The sequence below is a fragment of the Perognathus longimembris genome, chromosome 6 (genome assembly GCF_023159225.1).
Source record: "Perognathus longimembris pacificus isolate PPM17 chromosome 6, ASM2315922v1, whole genome shotgun sequence".
Classification (NCBI taxonomy): domain Eukaryota; kingdom Metazoa; phylum Chordata; class Mammalia; order Rodentia; family Heteromyidae; genus Perognathus; species Perognathus longimembris.
The window spans coordinates 64,914,527-64,936,051 of record NC_063166.1 but is presented as its reverse complement, the minus strand read 5'-3'; the positions used below and the strand labels follow the sequence as shown (position 1 = coordinate 64,936,051).

The following is a 21,525-nucleotide window of genomic DNA, read 5'->3' as shown; positions in this document are numbered from 1 at the left end:
CGTGCCAGATATTATGATGAGTGCTGAGAGATGAGGTTGGGCATCAGAGAAGCACACAGACTTGATTAACAATGAGGTAGGACATGATATTGGCATAAGAATGAGGGTCCATGAGTTGAAGATACTGCTTTCCTCACCATCAGGTAGGACCGTTGGCTTTGTTAGAAGCTTGATAATCTCAGAAGGTTACCCAGACTTTGTCTTCAGAGCAAGCAGAAGATGTCTACCTCTAGAAAGATGGAGTTTACATACTGCCCCCTCCCCCATTCTTCCCATTACAACAAAAACCCTAGGTGTTACACATAAGGCAAAGAGAAAGAGATTTGGTGGAGAGAAGGTGGCAAATTGCCTAAGAATGTCAGGGCATCAAGTTACTTGGGTTTTCTTTTTGTCTTCTGAATCCCAGACCAGACACTGGAGAAGCTGGCAACCCCAATGTATTACTAGGGCTGTAGTTCCCATCTAAGGCTTGTAGTCCTCTTGCAAGCTCACCGGCTGCTGGCAAAATTCATGCCCCTCCCATACTTGTGCAGAGAGGTCCCCTCCAGAGAGGCCTGGGCAACAGAGGGTTAAGAATTTCCCTGTTTAGAAGTGGAGCTGTGGCTCAAAGTGGTAGAGCACTAGCCTTGAGCAAATAAAGCTCAGGGACAGAGCCTAAGCCCTGAGATCAAGCCCCATGACTGACAAAAAGAAATACATACCAAACATACATACACACACATACTAATAAATGAAGACTCATGAAAAAAAGAATTTCCCTGCTTCTCACTTCTCAGACATCTCGCTCTGCCACATCTGGCCAGGATCTCTCCCCTGCTTTGTAGGTTTTAAAAGCTCATATGATTACACTGGGCCCATCCAGATAATCATGATCATCTCCCTAGTTTATTTATTTATTTATTTATGCCAGTCCTGGGGCTTGGACTCAGGGCCTGAGCACTGTCCCTGGCTTCTTTTTGCTCAAGGCTAGCACTCTGCCACTTGAGCCACAGCGCCACTTCTGGCCATTTTCTGTATATGTGGTGCTGGGGAATCGAACCCAGGGCCTCATGTATATGAGGCAGGTACTCTTGCCACTAGGCCATATCCCCAGCCCTCATCTCCCTAGTTTAAAGTCAGGAATTTTTTTTATTTTCATTTTTGTGCCTGTACTGGATCTTGAACTCAGAGTTTCAAGCTTTCATTTAGCTTTTCCATTCAATGCTGATACTCTACCACTTGAAAGATAACTTCACTTCTTTTTGCTGGTTAATTGGAGAGAAGAGTCTCAAAGGCCAGGCGCTCAGGGGCTCATGCCTATAAACTCTAGCTATCTCGGAGGCTGAGATCTGAGGATTGTAGTTCAAAACCAGCTCAGGCAAGAAAGTCCATGAGACTCTTCTCTCCCCAGGACCAGCAAAAAAAAAAAAAAACCAAGAGTCTCAAAGACTTTCCTGCCGTGGCTGTCTTTGAACCATAGTCACCAGCCCTGTGAGTAGCTAGGATTCCAGGCATGAGTCATGGGTGCCCAACTAAAGTCAGGAATATTAATTATTATCTTCCATGTCTTTTTACATGTAAAAATTTATTCACAGGTGGACTATGAAAGACCTGGGAGAACAATGACAAAATACAGCCTACCACCACAAGTACCTGCTATATACAAATATTATTCTTGCACTCAGAAATGTCAGGAGACTCAGCAGACAAAATGCTCTGGCTTCATGAAATTTCTGTTCTGATGAAAGCTATAAAAACACAGACTTTCAACCTCATATAAGTCCTTGTGGCTGAGATTTCCTTGGATTATATGCTAATTGAATTCCTGCTCTCTTTTCCCACCCCCCCACCCCCCCACCTCACCCACCCCACCCCTGCCCAGGGAGGCCCAAGCTTTCGTGGAGAACTATGAAGGAGCCTTGGGAAAGGGGAAGGGCAAGAGGCTCTATGCCTGCAGAATGCAGATGGCGAAGGTGCGTGCTACAAGGAAGCAAACCCTGTGGAGGGCCTTCTTCATGTGAGGAGGGATATTTTCAGTAGTTTCTGTTTACTTCTGTGTCGGTCTGTTTGCCTGTCTATGTCTGTATGTGTCTGTGTCTGTGTTGTGTGCGCTGGTCCTGGGGCTTGACCTGAGGGCCTGGGTGCTGTTCCTTGAGCTTTTTTTGCTCAAGGCTAGCACTTCACTACTTGAGCCACAGTTCCACTTCTGGCTTTTTGGTGGCTAATTGGAGATATGAGTCTCCTGGACTTTCCTGCCCACTCTGGCTTTACACTGTGATCCTTAGATCTCAGCCTCCTGAGTAGCTAGGATTATAGGCATCAGCCACCAGTATTCATCTTTGCTAGCTGTTTTTTTGTGGTTGTTGTTGTTGTTGTTGTTGTTGTTTTGCCAGTCCTGGGCCTTGGACTCAGGACCTGAGCACTGTCCCTGGCTTCTTTTTGCTCAAGGATAGCACTCTGCCACTTGAGCCACAACACCACTTCTGGCCATTTTTTATATATGTGGTGCTGGGGAATCGAACCCAGGGCTTCATGTATAGGAGGCAAGCACTCTTGCCACTAGGCCATATTCCCAGCCCCTGCTAGCTGTTTTTAAAATGGTCTTGTGGTCTTTTCTCTCCAGGATGGCCTTGAACTGTAGTCCTCCAGATCTTAGCCTCCTGAGTAGGTATTACAGGTGTGAGCCACCAGAGCCTAGCTCCCCCTCATCTTTACAATGTGTGTGTGTGCCAGTACTGGGGCTTGAACTCAGGGACTTGCACTCTTGTGTGTTGTTTTTTTTTGGCTTTTTTGCTCAAGGTTGTGCTCTACCAGTTGAGCCGGACCTGCACTTCTGGCTTTTTGCAGGTTAATTAGAGATAAGAATCTCTTGGATCTACCTCCCCTGATGGGCTTAGAACTGGGATCCTCAGATCTTCAATCTCCTGAGTAGTTGAAATTACTCTTATGTCCAATTAGCCACCAAAAAGCCAGAAGCAGAGGTGTGGTTCAAACATTTAGCCTTGAGCAGAAAAAGCCAAGCAAGAGCACTAGGCCCTGAGTTCAAGTCTCAGTATCAGCATGTGCATACACACACACACACACACACACACACACACACACACAGATTCATGTGTCAATGTTACATCTCATTCTCTTATTGTACTTTCTTTTTTTTTTCTAGACTCTATATAGAGCTTAGGTCGTCCCACATTCCCCAAAACCTTGTCTTATTAATGCTAAGTTATTCTAGTTAGTTTCATCTGATAATGTATTATAAAGATGTCTTTGTAGGTTTCTTCTAAATGTGATATCTCATTCTTACCCTAAAGTGTGGATTTATAATTCTAGGACAATTTCCATGGGCAGCGGTGATTATGGACTTTGTGACCTTTTCACAACTTCATTGAGAAAGCCTTTAGCACTTCACATTATGTTGATGAGAGTCGTCAGCTCAAATAGATTTACTTGTGATGAGAAATTATCCTCTAGTTATAGTTCAGTAAGACTTCCATTTTTGTTATATTAGATTTTTGCTAAGCACTTTTCCCTGTTATGAAACCTCCTTTTATTTCTGAGATAACATCAGTCACAGTCTTTATTTTTAATTCCACGGGCACATTTTGATATTACGGTATTTTGTTCATGGTTTTTAGTGTACATTTTCATAAAATTGGTCTGTGCGTACGTGTGTTTGCACATTTGTGCGTGCATGCTAGCTTGGATGGTTTGGGGCCAGTTACCACTTGAAACCTGTTCCCTACATGTAGCTGGAGAACAAGATGGCGTGAGTACTGATAGCTCACTCCCAGGGCCAGCAGCCCCATCTCACACAGCCCTGAGGCAGGGACTTGGGGTCTTCTGCCTTTGCCCCAGTCTAGTCTTCTCACTCTGAACCAATAAGAAGGAAGAGCTTCAGTGAGCAGCTCCTCCCAGGCTCTTGGCATGCTTTGCCATCTACGATGTCTATAGCCTAAAGGAACTCCCAGGTGGTTGGTTACCAAGGCTGTGCTACCTGGCTGCATCCATTGCCCTGTTGGTCCCCAGCCTTAGCAGGCCTATATATTTCATACTGATTTTATCAGCATCCTGACATGAGATCCATCTCTCAAGGGACAACTCACATTAATAAAGGTTATGAGACTGATATATAAAACCAGATACTGGATTACTAATTTATAAAGAGACATGACTGGTGCAAGAGCCAGAAAATTCAAAGTCCACATCAGCAATGGCTGTCCTTTTAGCGAGTTGAATTAGTTCTATAGAAAGCTGAACCATATCCCAACTGCAATCTATTAATTTACAACAAAAGTCACTGCCATACAAACCAAAATACACACAGTCCAAGGGATCATAAAATGCTCGCTCTATGTAGAATTAATAGGAAGATGAATTAGCAAAAGATTGTTTTGAGTACAGAATCAGAACCAGGGGTGGTGGATTAAGCCATTGGGCTACAGCAGCCCAAGGCCATCATCACCTGCCATTCAGTTCTTTGTATTCGGCCTTCTGCTTATGAATCCCTCACCTCTCCTATATCTACGACCATATCATAATCATTCTATCAGCTTGTGCTGGAAACCACACCTGGACAATCAGGTCTGGAGGCCTACCTGCTGCCTTCATATGGCCCTTTCACCCTTTAGTGAATTTACAAGAGAAATAAAATTGCATTTCCTGCATGAACAAGTTTTTAGGATCCCTTCTCTACTACCTCCTCATCTGCTGTCTTCTGAGACTTTTTTTTTATTCCAAGTGGATTTATGGAGAGCATCTCGTGGGAGGATTGAAAGAATAACCCCTGGTCATCAGATAAGATGCTTCATTTTCCAGTTGATATAAACTCTGCATGTCAAACCGTAGACAGACCCAGGTACATCCAGCTGCTTTCTCTCATTGTAATGAACACCTGAGATAATTGACTTATGAAGAGAAATATTAGGTGGGCTAGCAGTTTTGGATATTTTAGCCCATGAGTTGTACAACATCATGGCTGGATCATATATCATAGAAAAATAATCACCCATCTCATGCCAGGATGCAAAAAGAGAGGGGAAAGGCCAGGTATGGTGGTATAGCTCTGTAATCCCAGCACTTGAGAGGCCAAAGCAAAAGAATCCTGAATGTCAGGCCAGCCTGAGTTATATAGTAAGACCCTGTCTTGGGGGAGGGAAGGATATAGGAGTAGCTAGAGCTTCATTATTCCCTTCAAAGGAAACCCTCAACTGGGTGCCAGTGGCTCACACCTGTAATCCTAGCAACTCAGGAGGCTGAGATTTGAGGATCGCAATTAGAAGCCAGCCCAGGCAGGAAAAGTCATGAGACTCTTATCTCCAATTAATCACAGAAAAATCTGGAAGTGGTGCTGTGGTTCAAGTGGCAGAGTGCTAGTCTTGAGCAAAAAGAGCTCAGGGACAATTTCTAAGCCCAGAGTTCAAGCCCCAGGACTAACAAAACAGAAAGAAAGAGAGAGAGAAAAAAGGAACACCCACAATGAGCTGAAGATATCTCAGTACATAATACCTCTTAAAGATCGCACCACTTCCAAATAGCACAACTCTGGGGAAACAAGCCTTCAACATGTGAGCCTTTTGAGGACATCCCAGATCCAAATTACAGCAGGGAAGGGAGGGGGGAAAACAAGGTTGTTGGTTAATTCCTTAAGAGAAGAATGGGCAGCCAAGGGCTGAGCTCATTTACGGTTTCCACCAGCCTCATAGTCTAGCACCAGTTCTTACAAGACGTGGGTATTTGTCTGCCTACTAAGTATGAATATAAGACTTGTGAAATCTCTTTTTTCCCTTGAATTTTTGTTTCAAAATGAAGAAAGTTGTATTCAAAACTGCTAACCAAATTCAGTGATCCCCCAAATAAGAAACTGTACACAGAATTTCTAAGTTCTTAGGTAAACTGTCCAAATGTGAGGTATCATCAGCTCGAGAAACAAATTCAAGATGTTGCGGGAAGCAAAGGTTTGGGAGCCTGGACTCAAGGTTGCATGAGATGGGGACTCCAAGATGGCTCCCACATGTCAATCTCACCTTGACGAGGCAGTCAGCATGTCTCCTCCACGTGCCTCCTTGTGCTCCAGCTCAACATGTTATTGAGTATTTTACCTGTTTCATTTCAGAAATGGGTCAAGTTTAAGAGAGACTTTGGTAATTTCAAGACTCAATGTATCCCCTGGGAAATGAAGATCAAAGACATTGAAAGTGAGTTCTTTAGTTGGAAGTGACCTCTTTAAACTAAGTTCTCCAAGGACTTGGACTGTGTACCGACCTTTGTATTAAATTGTTTCATAGCTTCTGTTTGCTTAGGAAAGAACTTTCTAAACCAATTGGGTTTGAGACTAGAAGGAACAAGGTTTAAATTGGGCTTCCTCACTATCTAGTTGTGGGTGCTGAGACAGATCTATTGATCCTCACAGAATCTCAGATTTATTTATCCACTAAAAGGAAATGGAGGCTAGACCTATGGGAAACTTGAGTCTAAAACCCACACAAAGTACTCAATGGAGTTGATGCTCTCCATCTTCACACTTAGAGCTACGTCTTTTCGCTTTCCAGGTCACTTTGGCTCTTCTGTGGCGTCCTATTTCATCTTCCTCCGGTGGATGTACGGAGTCAACCTTGTCCTTTTTGGTTTAATATTTGGTTTAGTGATAATTCCAGAGGTAAAAAAAAAACCCCCAAGAACTTGCTATTCTTGTCTTCACAGGGGGGAAACGTCTATCCTAAATGAATATATAAATTTAAGCCAATTTCTGACTTTCCACATAATGGAGGATGTGAATAAGGGCAGGTATATAAGGCTACTCAGGCAGAGCAGGAAATGCTGTATTGTCCAGCATTGGGAAATCTGTTTAGTATGTTTATGGTATATCTAGATGCTTGGATATTTTGAAGTTATTTTATTTTGTTGTGTGTTAAGGCTTGTGTCATTGTCTTCACTTATATTTTTCAAATACTTTTTTTTGCTGAAAATCAGTCACTAAAAATAATTTTTTTTGGAGACAGGATCTTTCTATGTTGTAGCCCAGGCTGGTCTCAAACTCAGTGATTCTCCTGAACGCTGGGATTACAGGCACCCCACTCAGATTTATTTAAAATCTCCATTGTCATCATTGCCCAGGGAGTTCAGTACAAAAAAGAATGGAACCAAAATACTTGTGTTTCTGAGTTAAGAAATGGACACCACATTTTTCTACCGTTCATCATACCTTAAGATTACTGGAGAGTTAATATCTCAGTAATTTTGTTTTTTAATTTTTACTCTAAAGAAACTAAACTAAACAAGAAGTAAGACATTTAAAAAGGAAGAGAATGGTTATCACAAAATGAATCCAATCTTGGCTGTACCTAGGGTGAGAGAGGAAAGTGATCCTCGGGGAATTACCTGAGGTGTTATAAAGTCCTGGTGATATTTTGTGTTTTTTAAGCTAGATAATTGGATATACAACAGTGAATTTTCTTTTCATTACTGTCAATGCTGAGAGAGTTATATACACACACACATATATATGTATATGTGTGTATATATACATATATGTGTATATATAAATTACCTTGTGTGCCATATATATCCCAATAAGAATATAATTTTTTAAGCCAGGCACTGGTGGTCATACCTGTAATCCTAGTTACTCAGGAGGCTAAGATCTGAGGATCATGCAAAGCCAGCCTGGACAGGAAAGTCCAAGAGACTTTTATCTCCACTGAAGTATCCTAAGAAAGCCAGAAGTAGAGCTGTGGTTCAAGTGGTAGAGGGCTAGCCTTGAGCACAAAAGCTCAGGGTCAGCGCCCTGGGGTGATGATTAAGGATATACATGCAGAACTAAATGATAGGGAATTGTTAAGTGCTTTTATGGTACTTGTACAAGCGATTATATACTTTTGAAGTAATTTTATTTGGACAACTGTCTCATGCCATAGGAAATTGATCAGAATACTGTTAGGTTTTTAAAGTAGGTAGCCGGTAAAGGAGAACACCACGCGGTATTCAGGCAGGAAAGAATGTTTATTACCGAACTGCTGGCCTGTGGCCGAGGTGATCCATGGCTGGAGAGAAGGGAGAGAGAGAGAGAGAAACCCCCACCCAGCCCTGCCTTATATCTAGGGCAGGGGCAAGGGGTGTGGCCAGGTGGATTAGGATGTGACCTCAGGGAAAGGGAAGGTAACTGCCTCCAGGTCTGCAGGTTACCTTAATGAGGTGGGGGCATCTACATGGAGCCCTCAGGGAGAGGACCTAACAAATACCAAGCTAAATACCAGGCTAACAACAGATGTATAGAACTCAGATAACTATAAGGAAATATATCACTGACTAGCATTGTCTTTGAGTAATATGTAATTTTATTTTCCAGTGCTGGGGCTCAAATGCTGAGCCTGGGTGCTGTTCCTGATTTGTTTTTTCTCAAGGCTGGCTCCCTACCACTTGAGCCACAGCTCCTGGCTTTTGCAGTTAATTGGAGACAAAAAGTCTCACAGGTTTTCCTGCCCAAACTGGCTTCAAACTATGACCCTCAAATCTCAGCCTCCTTAGTAGCTAGGATGATAAGGTATGAGCATGGGTGCCTGGTAGTGATATGTAATTTTTAAATGCTCTTCTGTATATTTTCTACAATGTGTATTACTTTTCTAATGAGGGAAATGACTAATATTACTTAAAGAGGAAAATGGCTGTCCCTTGCTCTGAGTCTAGCTCAGTCTCTACATGTCTCTGTATGTTCCTATTTTTTCATTTGTGCTCGAGCCCCTCTGTCTGTCCCCAGGTGCTGATGGGTGTGCCCTATGGAAGCATCCCCAGGAAGACTGTGCCTCGGGCTGAGGAAGCAAAGGCCATGGACTTCTCTGTCCTTTGGGATTTTGAGGTATTAACAATACACCAGAACTTCCATTTTGTGTTTGGAAGGCCAAAGGTTGCAGAGAGAAACCTTCAATGATTCATTTTGTTACGGGGTTCAAGGGAGGGGAGTCCCCGTCCCTCCAAGAGTCCACCACTCAGAGACAGTCTCAAGCAAAAAGATGGATTTATTGGGGAAGCAAAAAGTGAACTGACCGGTCAGGGATGAAGCACAGACTGGGGAGCTGAAACTGCGACAGTGAAAAGTGGGCTGACCGGACAGGGACACAGTGTAGACTCGGGAGCTGCCACCGTGACCCCGAGCAGTCCTCAAATTGGGGTTTATAAAGGTAAAAGCATAACACAGATGTAGGGACTTGATGCAGGGGGTAGGGCAAGAAACAAACAAGTTAAGCCAATGTGGCATAGATGTAGGAGGTTGACACAGGGAGTAGACCAAGCAACAAACAAGTTAAGCAAGCCATTTACAGAAGCAGAATTTTGGGGTCAGGTTGACCCTAATCTATTCCCCCCAACATTGCCTACCATGTTTCCCTAATCAAGATGGAGTCAGCTCTGCCTCCTACAACATCTTTTTTGTTTTGTTTTGCTTTGGCCAGTTCCGGGGCTTGGACTCAGGGCCTGAGGACTGTCCCTGGCTTCTTTTTGCACAACGGTAGCACTCTGCCACTTGGGCCACAGCGCTACCTCTGGCCTTTTCTATATATGTGGTGCTGAGGAATCGAACCCAGGGCTTCATGTATATGAAGCAAGCACTCTTGCCACTAGGCCATATTCCCAGCCCCCCCCTCCACCCCCACAACATCTTTATTATTGAAAAACTAGTGCTTTCGTCAAGCAGGATCCTAGAGTTAGATAAAATGCTTTTCGTAGAGCTCTGCTTTGAGCAAGCTCCCGTTATGTGCGGAGAGCTGTGGGAAATTTCTCCCCCATATTCTTGCCTATCTGTGGCCCTTAAAATCCCCATTCCCTCTGCTCCCAGAGAGAACTATCTAAATGCAACTCTGGCCCTGTCACTTTCTTACCTCAGCCATTTTCTTACCTTACCACTCCCAAATGGAAGGACTGACAAGTCACAGCCCACTACCTGGCAGCTCCCTCATCTCTAGCCCTGTATTTTCGTGTGTGTGTGTGTGTGTATCTGTACTGGGGCTTGAACTCAGGGCCTGTCCCTGATCTTTTCTGCTCAAGGCTGGCACTCTTTCCCTTGAGCCATAACTCCACTTCTGGCTCTTTTGGTTGCTAATTGGAGATCAGAGTCTCATAGACTTTCCTGCCCGGGCTAGCTTTGAACTATGTCCCTTAGACCTCAGCCTCCTGACTAGTTAGGATTACTGGCATGGTGTTCAGAAGCAATTGGGAGCTTTAAATACAAGTGTGGACACAGACAAGCACACAACCTTTATCCCCTAATGTCATCCCAAAGCTCACAGTGGTCTCCCCTCCCTCCACATCCCCATGCACTTGGTGTGATAAGGAAGTGTAAAGAAAGGGAAGGAAGGACTCTGGAGCCACTAGAGAAGTAGAAGGAAGAACAAGAATAACCAGAACTCTTCCTTTGTCCCCTGAGACTCGGTTAAACTCTGAGACCCCAATCTTTGGTAGAATGGAAGTGTCTGATGACCATGTGCTCTGAACTTCCAAACGCTGAGCATATGCATTTTCTGTCCCACAGGGCTACATCAAGTATTCTGCCCTCTTTTATGGCTACTACAACAACCAGAGGACTATTGGGTGGCTAAGGTACAGGCTGCCCATGGCTTATTTTATGGTGGGGGTCAGCGTGTTCGGCTACAGCCTGATGATTGTCATTAGATCGTAAGTATGACTGTCTCCTAAACAAATTTAGACTTTTCCTCACATAAACAGTCTTTCAGTAGGTCCCACTGTGGCTACTTACTTTCTAATGATGCACTTAGGAAGAAACCATGGAAACAAAGACACAAAGAAAATGCAGATCATCAAGTGTGGGTACAAAAGCTGTAAGCCACGTAATATGGAAAGTTCTGGGAAATGACATAGAAACACCTTTAGATGAGGCCGAGAATTGTCAGCCATACTGAAAGTCTGAAGTGCAGGATTTTAGACAAAGGAAGAACATGTTCAAAGGACCTCAGGCAGCAAACATTCTTGTGTGTCCCCAAACTGCCACAAATCCAGAATGGCTCGAGAGAGAATATGGTATCTGGTAAAGTGAGGCTGGAGGGTTTGCTAGGCTCATTATTGCTTTTCTCTAAAACTTAGATTCTAAGTTAGAACTAAGCCTAGCACTTAAAAAGACGCTGCCTTACATATGAAACTGTAACCCCTCTGTACATCAGCTTGGCAATAAGTTAATTAATTAAAAACATTAAAAATTAATTTAAAAAACAATGAATTTATACTAAGCAAATACACATGTGATGGATCACCATAGCCTCTCTAGCCTGGGATCTGCCTGTCACTATGACTAGGCCTCTTCATTCATACTCTCTTAGAAAAGAAATTGGCCAGGCTCATGAATTACCTTCATAGGGACCAGGGGACCCATCCACCATTGTGAAGAGCTTGTGGGGGGAGAATCACAATCCTCTGTGGGACACTGACCACCAGAGCTCATTTGCCCCTCAGAAGAACCACAAGGGTCCTCCATTCCCAAGGCATGGGTAGCTGTGTCTCCTGAGCACTCTCAAAGCCTGGTTAAAACTCTTGAAAGGGCTTGGCCAGGCTTTCTACTGTATCTTCTCAAGGAGGGAGTACTGCTGCTCACAAGACCCTGCCCAGCACTCGACAGTGAGCATGAAATGCTATCTAGCCACTTAGTACTATTAAACAAAAGAGAAAGAACAAGCAGAAGGCTTGATTTGATGTCTTGGCCTTCATGTTAGTGGTGTGTGTGTGTGTGTGTGTGTGTGTGTGTGTGTGTGTGTGTGTGTGTGTGTGTGTGTTTGCCTGCTCTGATCCTTCATAAGCAGAGAGAATGTTTTCATGATAGACTGAAGAAGCTCAAGTCTTGCAGAATAGCAACTACAAAGAGCCAAAGGTAAAAAGAAATGAGGGAGGAACACAAAATCCCTACGGTATCAACAAAGCCCCTGCTTAGAATAGTGCGATGCTCACAGCTAGCTACACAGGGCTAAACTCCCATGAGCATGAAGAGGTAGGATGGAACAGGTGGATAACAAAGAAGGCTCTAAGTTCTTCAAGCCAAACTTGCTTTAGAAAAGGATGTGTTACTTGATGGCCACATCAACCTCTCCAGGGGTTGCTAGGTTTTATATCAGAGAGAAATAGACATGTTATCTAAGAAAATAAATGACTTGAGAGGGGAGTCCCCTTAAATAACGTGCAGGCATATTTGTTGTTAACACGAGCCACAGGAAATTGAGTGCAAGGACAGAGGATAGGGTCAAGGGTCCTGGATCCCATAGGCTCCTTATGGTCCAATTGAAGTCATGCGTGTTTTCAGGGGACTGTGAATTTGGTTGTGGGGGAGCAGGGAGTGCTCTGGCTATCATCAATGCTGGTTTGATTCAAGTTCTTCTCTAGCTTATTCCCTCATTAGAAGTCTAATACCTTGCCCAAGATATAGGCCAAGGTTTTCTCAGGGTAACATAGCAGAAACAGGGCAGGCACACTGATGGGGCTTTGTTCCCTCCAGGATGGCCAGCAATACCCAGGGGAGCACAGGCGAGGGAGAGAATGATAACTTCACCTTCAGCTTCAAGATGTTCACCAGCTGGGACTACCTGATTGGGAATTCAGAGACAGCAGACAACAAATATGCCTCCATTACTACCAGCTTCAAGGTAGTCACCCCAGGGTAGCTCCCACTTCCCTAAGGGGCAGGGGAACTCTGGGTCCCTCTAGTGTCTGGGAAATTTCTCAGAGCTAAGACATAGGAAATAAAATCTACAAATAATCAGTGGAAAAAGCTTTATCCATCACACAAGTGCAGCTCTCAAGCCTTCTAGAAAAACTTCTCATGGCAGGTACCCACCATGTTTCCTAAGAATCCTGGGTGCCAGGATCTGAAATTGTCTATTTTTTCATGAAATTGCTTTCTGGGGAAGAAATGGAGGGACTCATTTGGAACAAGATTTGCCAATGTTTTCTGCATGGTAGAATCACCTAAGAGGTGGTTCAAGTGGTAGAGTGCTAGCCTTAAGCCAGGCACTGGGGATCATGCCTGTAATCCTAGCTACTCAGGAGGCTGAGATCTGAGGATCACAGTTCAAAGCCTGCATGGGCAGGAGACTCTTATCTCCAATTAACTACCAGAAAACTAGAAATGGAGCTGTGGCTCAAAGTGGTAGAGCACTAGCCTTGAACAGAAAAACTCAGGGACAGTACCTAGGCCCTGAATTCAAGCTCAAGGACAAGTACACATACAATAATAACAATAACAGTTATTTCTTTAATGAAAATAACTCTTCACAGGGCACAGGGCATTCCATCACCCCTCTGTTATTTATTTCTGGAAATACAAGGAAGTAGTATGCTCAGAGACCCAACAAGCATGGTTCTTGTTACTTCCTGGCCTGACATTAGTCACATCTCCTTTGCACACCCTAAGGAATCAATAGTGGATGAACAAGAGAGTAACAAAGAAGAAAATGTCCATCTGACAAGATTTCTTCGTGTCCTGGCCAACTTTCTCATCATCTGCTGCTTGTGTGGGAGTGGATACCTTATTTACTTTGTAGTGAAGCGATCCCAGGAATTCTCCAAAATGCAGAATGTCAGCTGGTACGAAAGGAATGAGGTAAGAAGGACATCACTGGTAGAGGGCAAATGCTGGAATCACTGGTTCTTGTGCCATTCGGCAGAACTCCTGAAAGTTTGTATTATAGGACTTGTTATAAAAAGTAAAATCAGGGCTGGGAATATGGCCTAGTGGCAAGAGTGCTTGCCTCGTATACATAAGGCCCTGGGTTCAATTCCTCAGCACCACATACACAGAAAATGGCCAGAAGTGGCGCTGTGGCTCAAGTGGCAGAGTGCTAGCCTTGAGCAAAAAAGAAGCCAGGGACAGTGCTCAGGCCCTGAGTTAATGGCCTAGGACTGGCCAAAAAAAAAAAAAAAAAAAAGTAAAATCACATCACTTTCAAGTAGCCTGAACATCTTGAACAGAGAAGTCTGTTATTAGACTTTGGGAGCTGAGATTAGTAAGTATATAACACTGGAATATAATTAACATGTCAATCAACTGGGTAGCCAACTGTCCTAATACCAACAATTTTAAAAGATGATGCTTCAGCCCAGAGCAGGTGGCTCATACCTGTAATCCTAGCTACTCAGAAGGCTCAGATCTGAGGATGAATATTTGAAACCAGTCAGGCAGAAAAATCCATGGGACTCTAATCTCCAATTAACCACCAAAAAGCCGGAAGTAGAGGTGTGACTCAAGTGGTAGCGTGCCTATCTTGAGAGAAAAAGCTAAGGGAGAGCTCAAGGCCCTGAGTTCAAGCCCCAGTACACACACACACACACACACACACACACACACACACACACACACACACACACACACACACACAGCTAGCTCAAAATGCCAAAGCATTAACCACACTCCTAACCCCTACTGTTGGTTCCCTTCTATGACCTAAATTTCCTATCTCTGATGCTCTTGAGTTAAGGGCTACCACGGTGATTCCTGCCTAACTCACACTTCTGTAGAACACCAAGCACTACCCCATATGTTAACTCATTTGCTCCTCAAAGAAAATTTGCTTTTTAAATCAGTTTTTATTGCAACAGTCAGGAGAGCGGCCAGTACCATGGGAATTATAATGGGCATGGGCGGACTGTCCAGGGTATGTTGATGGCTTAACCAAGGTCACACAGGAAGGTGGGGAAGCCCAAGGGCATACCTAGAGACCAAAGAGGGAGAGGGATGGCCATGGGGTACAGGAGTAGGGGCCAAGCAAGGTAGGCTCAATAGTGCAAATAACCCAGGATTTCTGGATTTCTCAGGTGGAGATTGTGATGTCTCTACTTGGGATGTTTTGCCCTCCTCTGTTCGAAACCATTGCTGCCCTAGAGAATTACCACCCACGCATTGGGCTGAAGTGGCAGCTGGGGCGCATCTTCGCCCTCTTCCTGGGAAACCTATACACGTTTCTCTTGGCCCTGATGGATGATGTCCACCTCAAGGTAAAGGCTCCACCAATGCCTGTTACCCACCATATTCCCTTTGGAAAGAAAATATTTTTCACTATGCATAACATACATTAAGGAAAAAATGTTGGAAGTTTAGAAAAGTAAAATGAAGATGAAAATAATCAATGACTCAGTGACCACAGATGCCAATATTTTGTTGCGATTCTTTCCTGACTTTTTTCTTAGGTTGTCTTTTTTTCATGTAATATTTTATTTACACCCTTTCCTATATTGTGCTTTAAACAATATCCTGTAGAGGTGATAAGCCGTCATTGACTCTGTGGTCCACCGAGGCTCCCCAAGTGTGGAGCACCCACTACGTGAGGTCCTGAGGTACAGCAGAGAGCAAGATGCAGTCCTGTTCTGGATGTGTTCATGCTCTGGGGTGGGAGGCAGGCTAACTCCTGACAGGATGATGTGGGATGTGCTGTGAGGAGAACAAGTCCAGGGCAGCATGGAAATGCATCGAAGGTGGTCTAGACCTCACCTTGAGGAATCTTAGCAGAAGTTAGAAAGGCAGGGGGAAGCGCTGGTGCCACAGGGGCATTAAGGATGGCTAGAGAATGGAGAGGAGGGAAAGAAGTGAGAAATTAGACTGGACAGGAGAAGGCCAGATGATAAATATTCCCCAGTCCTCTGTCCTCATTATTGTACTGCAGGAACTTTTTCCTGAGATTAATGAGAAACTACTGGAAGGTTCTAAGTGTGGAATTGATTGACTGTGGCCTTTTTCCTCATTCTGTTCCTTCCCTCATACCCCAGGAGCCTGTCCCACCCTCCTGAACCACATTGTCTCAATGGGGCAAAATTCTCTCTTAGCTCTCTCTTCCTGTGACTACTTAACTGATCCTTCCTGAGGTTTGTGGCCAAAGGCCACTGCCTCCAGGAAGTCTTCTTGGTCCACCCACTGTCTAACGTGGACATCCTTCAGCCTCCAGAGAAAATCTCCCACAGCTCAGATCACTCTGTTTTATAATTGTCTTTCTGTTCATCTCCATCATTTATGAGATTGTGAACTTCCTGAGAGAAGCCTCAACTCTCTTGATTACTCCTGGGTCACCACTGCCTGATATGCCCAAAATAGATCTGGAATAAATCATTTTCAAAAGTATTTAATGACTAGACAGGTGGATGGGTGGACAGGTGGATGAATGGGTGGGGGGGGTGTGGGTGAGTAGATGGGTGCTTATTTAGAGGAAATGATGAGGTAACAGTAAAAACCCAAGGACTTGAAAGCCTGGAGAGAGGACCTCCAAAAAGACTATCCAGGAGGCAGAGTCCAGATAGCAGGATGATAGCATTCGCAAATTTAATTGCTCCTGTAGAAAGAGTTGAACTGTTGCTGGCTCCTTCCAACCCCACATCTCCATCTTCTGTTCTAGCTTTCTAATGAAGAAACAATAAAGAACATCACTCAATGGACCCTGTTTAACTATTACAATTCTTCAGGTTGGAATGACAGTGTCCCCCGGCCACCCTTGCACCCTGCAGATGTGCCCCGGGGTTCTTGCTGGGAGACAGCCGTGGGCATTGTGAGTAATTTCACTCTCTACAAAGATGACCCCTTGTTTTCTTTCCATCTTGGTTCTTTGTTTTGCTTCCTTAGTATTTCCAGCTAAGCAATAACCCTAAACACTCATCAACTGTCCATTCTTCTAACATGTACTTCTTAATCATCTTAGAAAGTATAAAATGAGGGAAAGCAAATCCTGTGCTCCCTAAGAACTCCAAAATCTATTTCTAGTTTAAATATTGTGATGGGAGGCTGCAGACATGACTCAAGTGGTAGAGTGCCTGCCTAAAAAGCATGAGGCCCTAAGTTCAAATTGCAGTACAGAAAAAAAGAAAGTGTGATAGAGTCTGGATCTTTCCAGATCTATCTGCCTACCAATCTACTGATCTCTATTTATACCAAGGAAAAAAATCTTATTTAGTAGGAGGTAAAAGAGCCAGCTGTGGTCCCCAGGAATTGATGGTCACATTTATTCAATCTTAGAAGGGACAAGTGACAGTTCAGAGCAGGTTGTAAGCCTGAGTATCCTAGTAATAACAATCACTACATACTGGGCATTACCAACATACCAGGCAACTTACATACACAATCACCAGGCTTCTTGTTAACCCTACAGGAGCAATATCATTATCATCTCCAGGATGTTCTCAGAAGCCAGATACGAGACTCAAGTCTATAAACCCAGCTACCTACGAAGTAGAGATCAGGAGATCATGGTTCAAGGCTAGACCCATCATAAAAGTTCAAGAGACTCCATTTCGGGGCTGGGAATATGGCCTAGTGGCAAGAGTGCTTGCCTCCTACACATGAAGCTCTCGGTTCGATTCCCCAGCACCACATATATGGAAAACGGCCAGAAGGGGTGCTGTGGCTCAGGTGGCAGAGTGCTAGCCTTGAGCGGGAAGAAGCCAGGGATAGTGCTCAGGCCCTGAGTCCAAGGCCCAGGACTGGCCAAAAAAAAAAAAAAAAAAAAAATGGCTAAGTGTGGTGGCACACATCTGTAACACTCAGCCAAATGGGGAAGCACAAGTAGACCAGGCAAGACCAAGCATAAGATTCTAGAGGTGTGGCTTACAAGCTGCCTTGCGAGAGTAATAGGCCCTGGCTGAGTTCAAACTCAAATACCACCAAAAAATAAAGGATGTTCCAAGATTATTCCAGTGCCATGCAATGAATACTGTGTAGAACTGTGACTTAAGTTAAGCATCCTCCAAAGTCTGAGACCCTTTCTCACATCACCACTTTGTATAAAGAACTCGAAGGTAGCCAAACACTGGTGGCTCACACCTGTAATCCTAGCTACTCAGGTTGTTGAGATCTAAGGATATTGGTTCAAAGCCAGCACAGGCAGGAAAGTCTGTGAGATTCTTATCTCCAATTAACTATCAAAACAACAACAACAACAACAAACCTGGAGGTGGAGCTGTTGCTCAAAGGGGTAGAGTACTAGCCTTAAGCATGAAAGTTCAAGGATTGCACCCAGACCTTGAGTTCAAGCCTCAGGACTGGAACAAAAAAGAGAACATGAGAGAGAACTAGAAGGTTATAGCCATGGGTTCAGGTGAGTGTTTGTGTGTCTGCAATGAGTGGGAGAAGCAGGCAAGGTAAAACCCTGAGTACACCCATTATTTGTGTTTCTTCTTGCAGGAATTCATGAGGCTGACAGTGTCGGACATGCTGGTAACCTACATCACCATCTTGGTGGGGGATTTCCTGCGGGCTTGTTTCGTTCGGTTCATGAATCACTGCTGGTGCTGGGACCTGGAGGCTGGTTTTGTAGGTTACCCTTTCATATACATTCTGCAGTAAAGATGTTCTAACCACCTTCTTTGATACTTCCTCTTGGATGAATTTTGGTGCACCTTATTTCTTTGGATGCTTAATGCAAATCTCCACACCGTGAAGTAGTGCAGTACTTACATTTATTTCCTTTCAGGGCCCTCTTTGCCTTTGTAGAAGCGATTCTGCTTTTTTCCCCTTGTGACCTTACCCAGGCAATCATAGCAGTCAGCCTTGGGGAAAGGCAGACCACACACTTCAGTTCTGAGCAAATGCTTAGTGGAAAATGCCTGAGTGACATTATTTCTCATCAGGGAGGCTGAAATCCTAGGATGGATGTGAATGTTTTATCAAGTCCTGAAACACACCAGAAACACAATAGCCAGTGTCCTGTCTTCTGGATTATACTTTGAGAAATTTCTTTGGGCTCTTGTTTCTTCTACTTTCTTTTCTTCCTTACCAAGGTGGCAAACTGCTCATTCCAAACATGTCATCAATGCCAAGAAGGTCTACAATAACCTTCTATGATCTGCCAGACCTCTGGCCCACTCATCTGTCCTATGCACGTCTCTGTACAGCACCTCACTGGTCACTGATCAGCCACTGATTTTGGAGGGGAAGGGAATCTCCCTTAATTGAGCTCCTGGTGGAAGGCTTGATTACCTGTGTAGCCCTCATCCTGGTCCACACTAGGTGTCTGACAGGTAAAGGCCTCAGTACAGGTGTCTGTCATCCATTTTTCATTTAGTACAACCACAGTTTTAAACAAGCCTACTCAACCCAGCCACAGAAGACTTCATAACCATGTCTGAGAATACAGGTGAAAGCATTTGGTGCTCAGACAGGATGACATCTTTGGTAAACTGGCCTCATATTCATTTATAATTTCAGCAAGTTTTCCTTTAGGGAACAGGAACATAGGGACAGCCTGTATACTGTAAAAGGTAGAAAGTGATAACAGTTTCTATTGGGAAAAAAAGTTTTAGCTTTGGGAATCTCAAAACTTTTCTTTTGGGCTGGGAATGTGGCCTAGTGGTAGAGTGCTTGCCTAGCATGAATGAAGCCCTGGGTTCAATTCCTCAGCACCACATAAACAGAAAAGACCAGAAGTGGCATGAGTTCAAGTGGCAAAGTGCTGGCCTTGAGCAAAAAATCTCAAGGACAGCACCCAGGCCCTAGTATCAGCACAAACAAACAAGCAAAAACCTGACAAAGAAACATCAGATTTCTTTTGAATCAACATAGCAGCCTCTTTAGAAAAGATTGGCATTGGTTTGGCCAATTGACTGGCTGATACCACTTAACATTCTCTCTCTCTCTCTCTCTCTCTCTCTCTCCCCCTCCCCCAGCCTTCATATGCTGAATTTGATATTAGTGGAAATGTGCTGGGTTTGATCTTCAATCAAGGAATGATCTGGTGAGTTATCTGTTTTATCTATGGATCAACTAATTTTGGGACTCTAGAATTCATTAAGTTGGGTTTTTGTTTTTTGCCGGTCCTGGGACTTGAGTTCAGGGCCTGAGCACTGTCCCTGGCTTCCTCCTGGCTTCCTCCTGGCTTCCTTTTGCTCAAGGCTAACACTCTACCACTTGAGCCACCACACCACTTCCAGCTTTTTCTCCTTATGTGGTGCTGAGGAATCAAACCCAGGGCTTCATGAATGCTAGGCAAGTACTCTACCGCTAAGCCACATTCCCAGCCCCATTATTATTTTTTTTTTGCCAGTCCTGGGGCTTGAACTCAGGGCCTGAGCACTGTCCCTGGCTTCCTTTTGCTCAAGGCTAACACTCTGCCACTTGAGCCACAGCGCCACTTCTGGCCATTTTCTGTATATGTGGTGCTGGGGAATCGAACCTGGGCTTCAAGTATATGAGGCAAGCGCTCTTGCCACTAGGCCATATCCCCAGCCCCCATTATTTTTTTTAAAGGGCTAGAATCATAGGTTTGGATAAGCCACCTTCGCTTCTGAGTTCCCTCTTTCACGTGAAAAATAGATGGCAAGGCTGGATGAGAACCAGAACAGTTTCTGACTCATCCATGTGCTACTTGAAAGCAAAGCTAGACAGAGAAGAGAGGGGAGAATGGGGGGGGGGGCGGGGAGGAAAGAAGGAAGAAAGAGAAAAGGGAAGGGAAGAGAAAGAATGGAAAAGGAGGGGCTGGGGATATGGCCTAGTGGCAAGAGTGCTTGCCTCATATACATGAGGCCCTGGGTTCGATTCTCCAGCACCACATATACAGAAAATGGCCAGAAGTGGCGCTGTGGCTCAAGTGGCAGAGTGCTAGCCTTGAGCAAGAAGAAGCCAGGGACAGTGATCAGGCCCTGAGACCAAGCCCCAGGACTGGCCAAAAAAAAAAAAAAGAATGGAAAAGGAGGGAGAAACAGAGGGGGAAGCAGCTAAACAAACTTTCTCCTTTAGAAAGAGCGTGAAAAAGAAGGCTGCGTAACTTGGGACAAAGACACTTGAGATGTTAAGGAAAGCCTGACGGTGATGCTGTCTGTGGAGACCATGTGGAAATAGTTTAGTGTGGTTAAAACCTTGACCAATGTCCAAGCCAGAAAGGCTCAGAGTGTCATTCTCCTGAGGACTGGATGGCTACACCTGAGTGACAAATGTCCTCAGTAATGGGAGATCCCTACTATCGAGACCTATGGAAAAGCAGCTTAGATTTCCTTCTATCAGCAGTTCCTCACCTCTCTCGCTACCAGGCCAACCAGGTGTCCCATTTCTGCCCTTCAAGGATGGGCTCCTTCTATGCTCCAGGATTGCTGGGCATTAATGTCCTACGCCTGCTGACCTCCATGTACTTCCAGTGCTGGGCAGTGATGAGCAGCAACGTGCCCCATGAACGCGTGTTCAAAGCCTCCCGGTCTAACAACTTCTACATGGGCCTGCTGCTGCTAGTGCTCTTCCTCAGCCTCCTGCCGGTGGCCTACACCATCATGTCCCTCCCACCTTCCTTTGACTGCGGTCCATTCAGGTACAGAGTCTCGGGTGCCTGGGAGCAGTACTCATGGGGCAATCTGCTCACAGGGCCGGGATCAGAATTCCAGTTCTGGTTTCATGTCAGCTTGTAAGGGATCATAGAGCTTTGGGGAAATCATCAGTGCCATTCATGAGAGTTTTCTGCAAGGATGGAAGTGTTCTATGCTACCCAATATGTGAAGTTTTCATTTTATCAGCCTCAGGGGAACTTTTTCTATGCCAGGAAGCTCCATATTGGCCTTGAAACTTCTCCTATTAGTGTGAGAAAGCTGGGTGTGGTGGCT

General features: G+C 44.5%; 1 protein-coding gene across 1 annotated transcript in view; it reads left to right on the top strand.

The window, feature by feature from the left end:
• The window catches only part of Tmc2 (transmembrane channel like 2), a 39,044-nt gene that overhangs the window by 11,424 nt on the left and 6,095 nt on the right, over positions 1–21,525 (top strand). Inside the window, 12 exon segments of the mRNA XM_048347433.1 lie at positions 1,862–1,952; positions 6,092–6,173; positions 6,528–6,634; positions 8,732–8,830; positions 10,499–10,641; positions 12,464–12,611; positions 13,379–13,567; positions 14,779–14,958; positions 16,347–16,496; positions 18,125–18,253; positions 19,606–19,673; positions 20,997–21,236. Of these exon segments, the coding sequence (XP_048203390.1) occupies positions 1,862–1,952; positions 6,092–6,173; positions 6,528–6,634; positions 8,732–8,830; positions 10,499–10,641; positions 12,464–12,611; positions 13,379–13,567; positions 14,779–14,958; positions 16,347–16,496; positions 18,125–18,253; positions 19,606–19,673; positions 20,997–21,236 (1,626 nt within the window).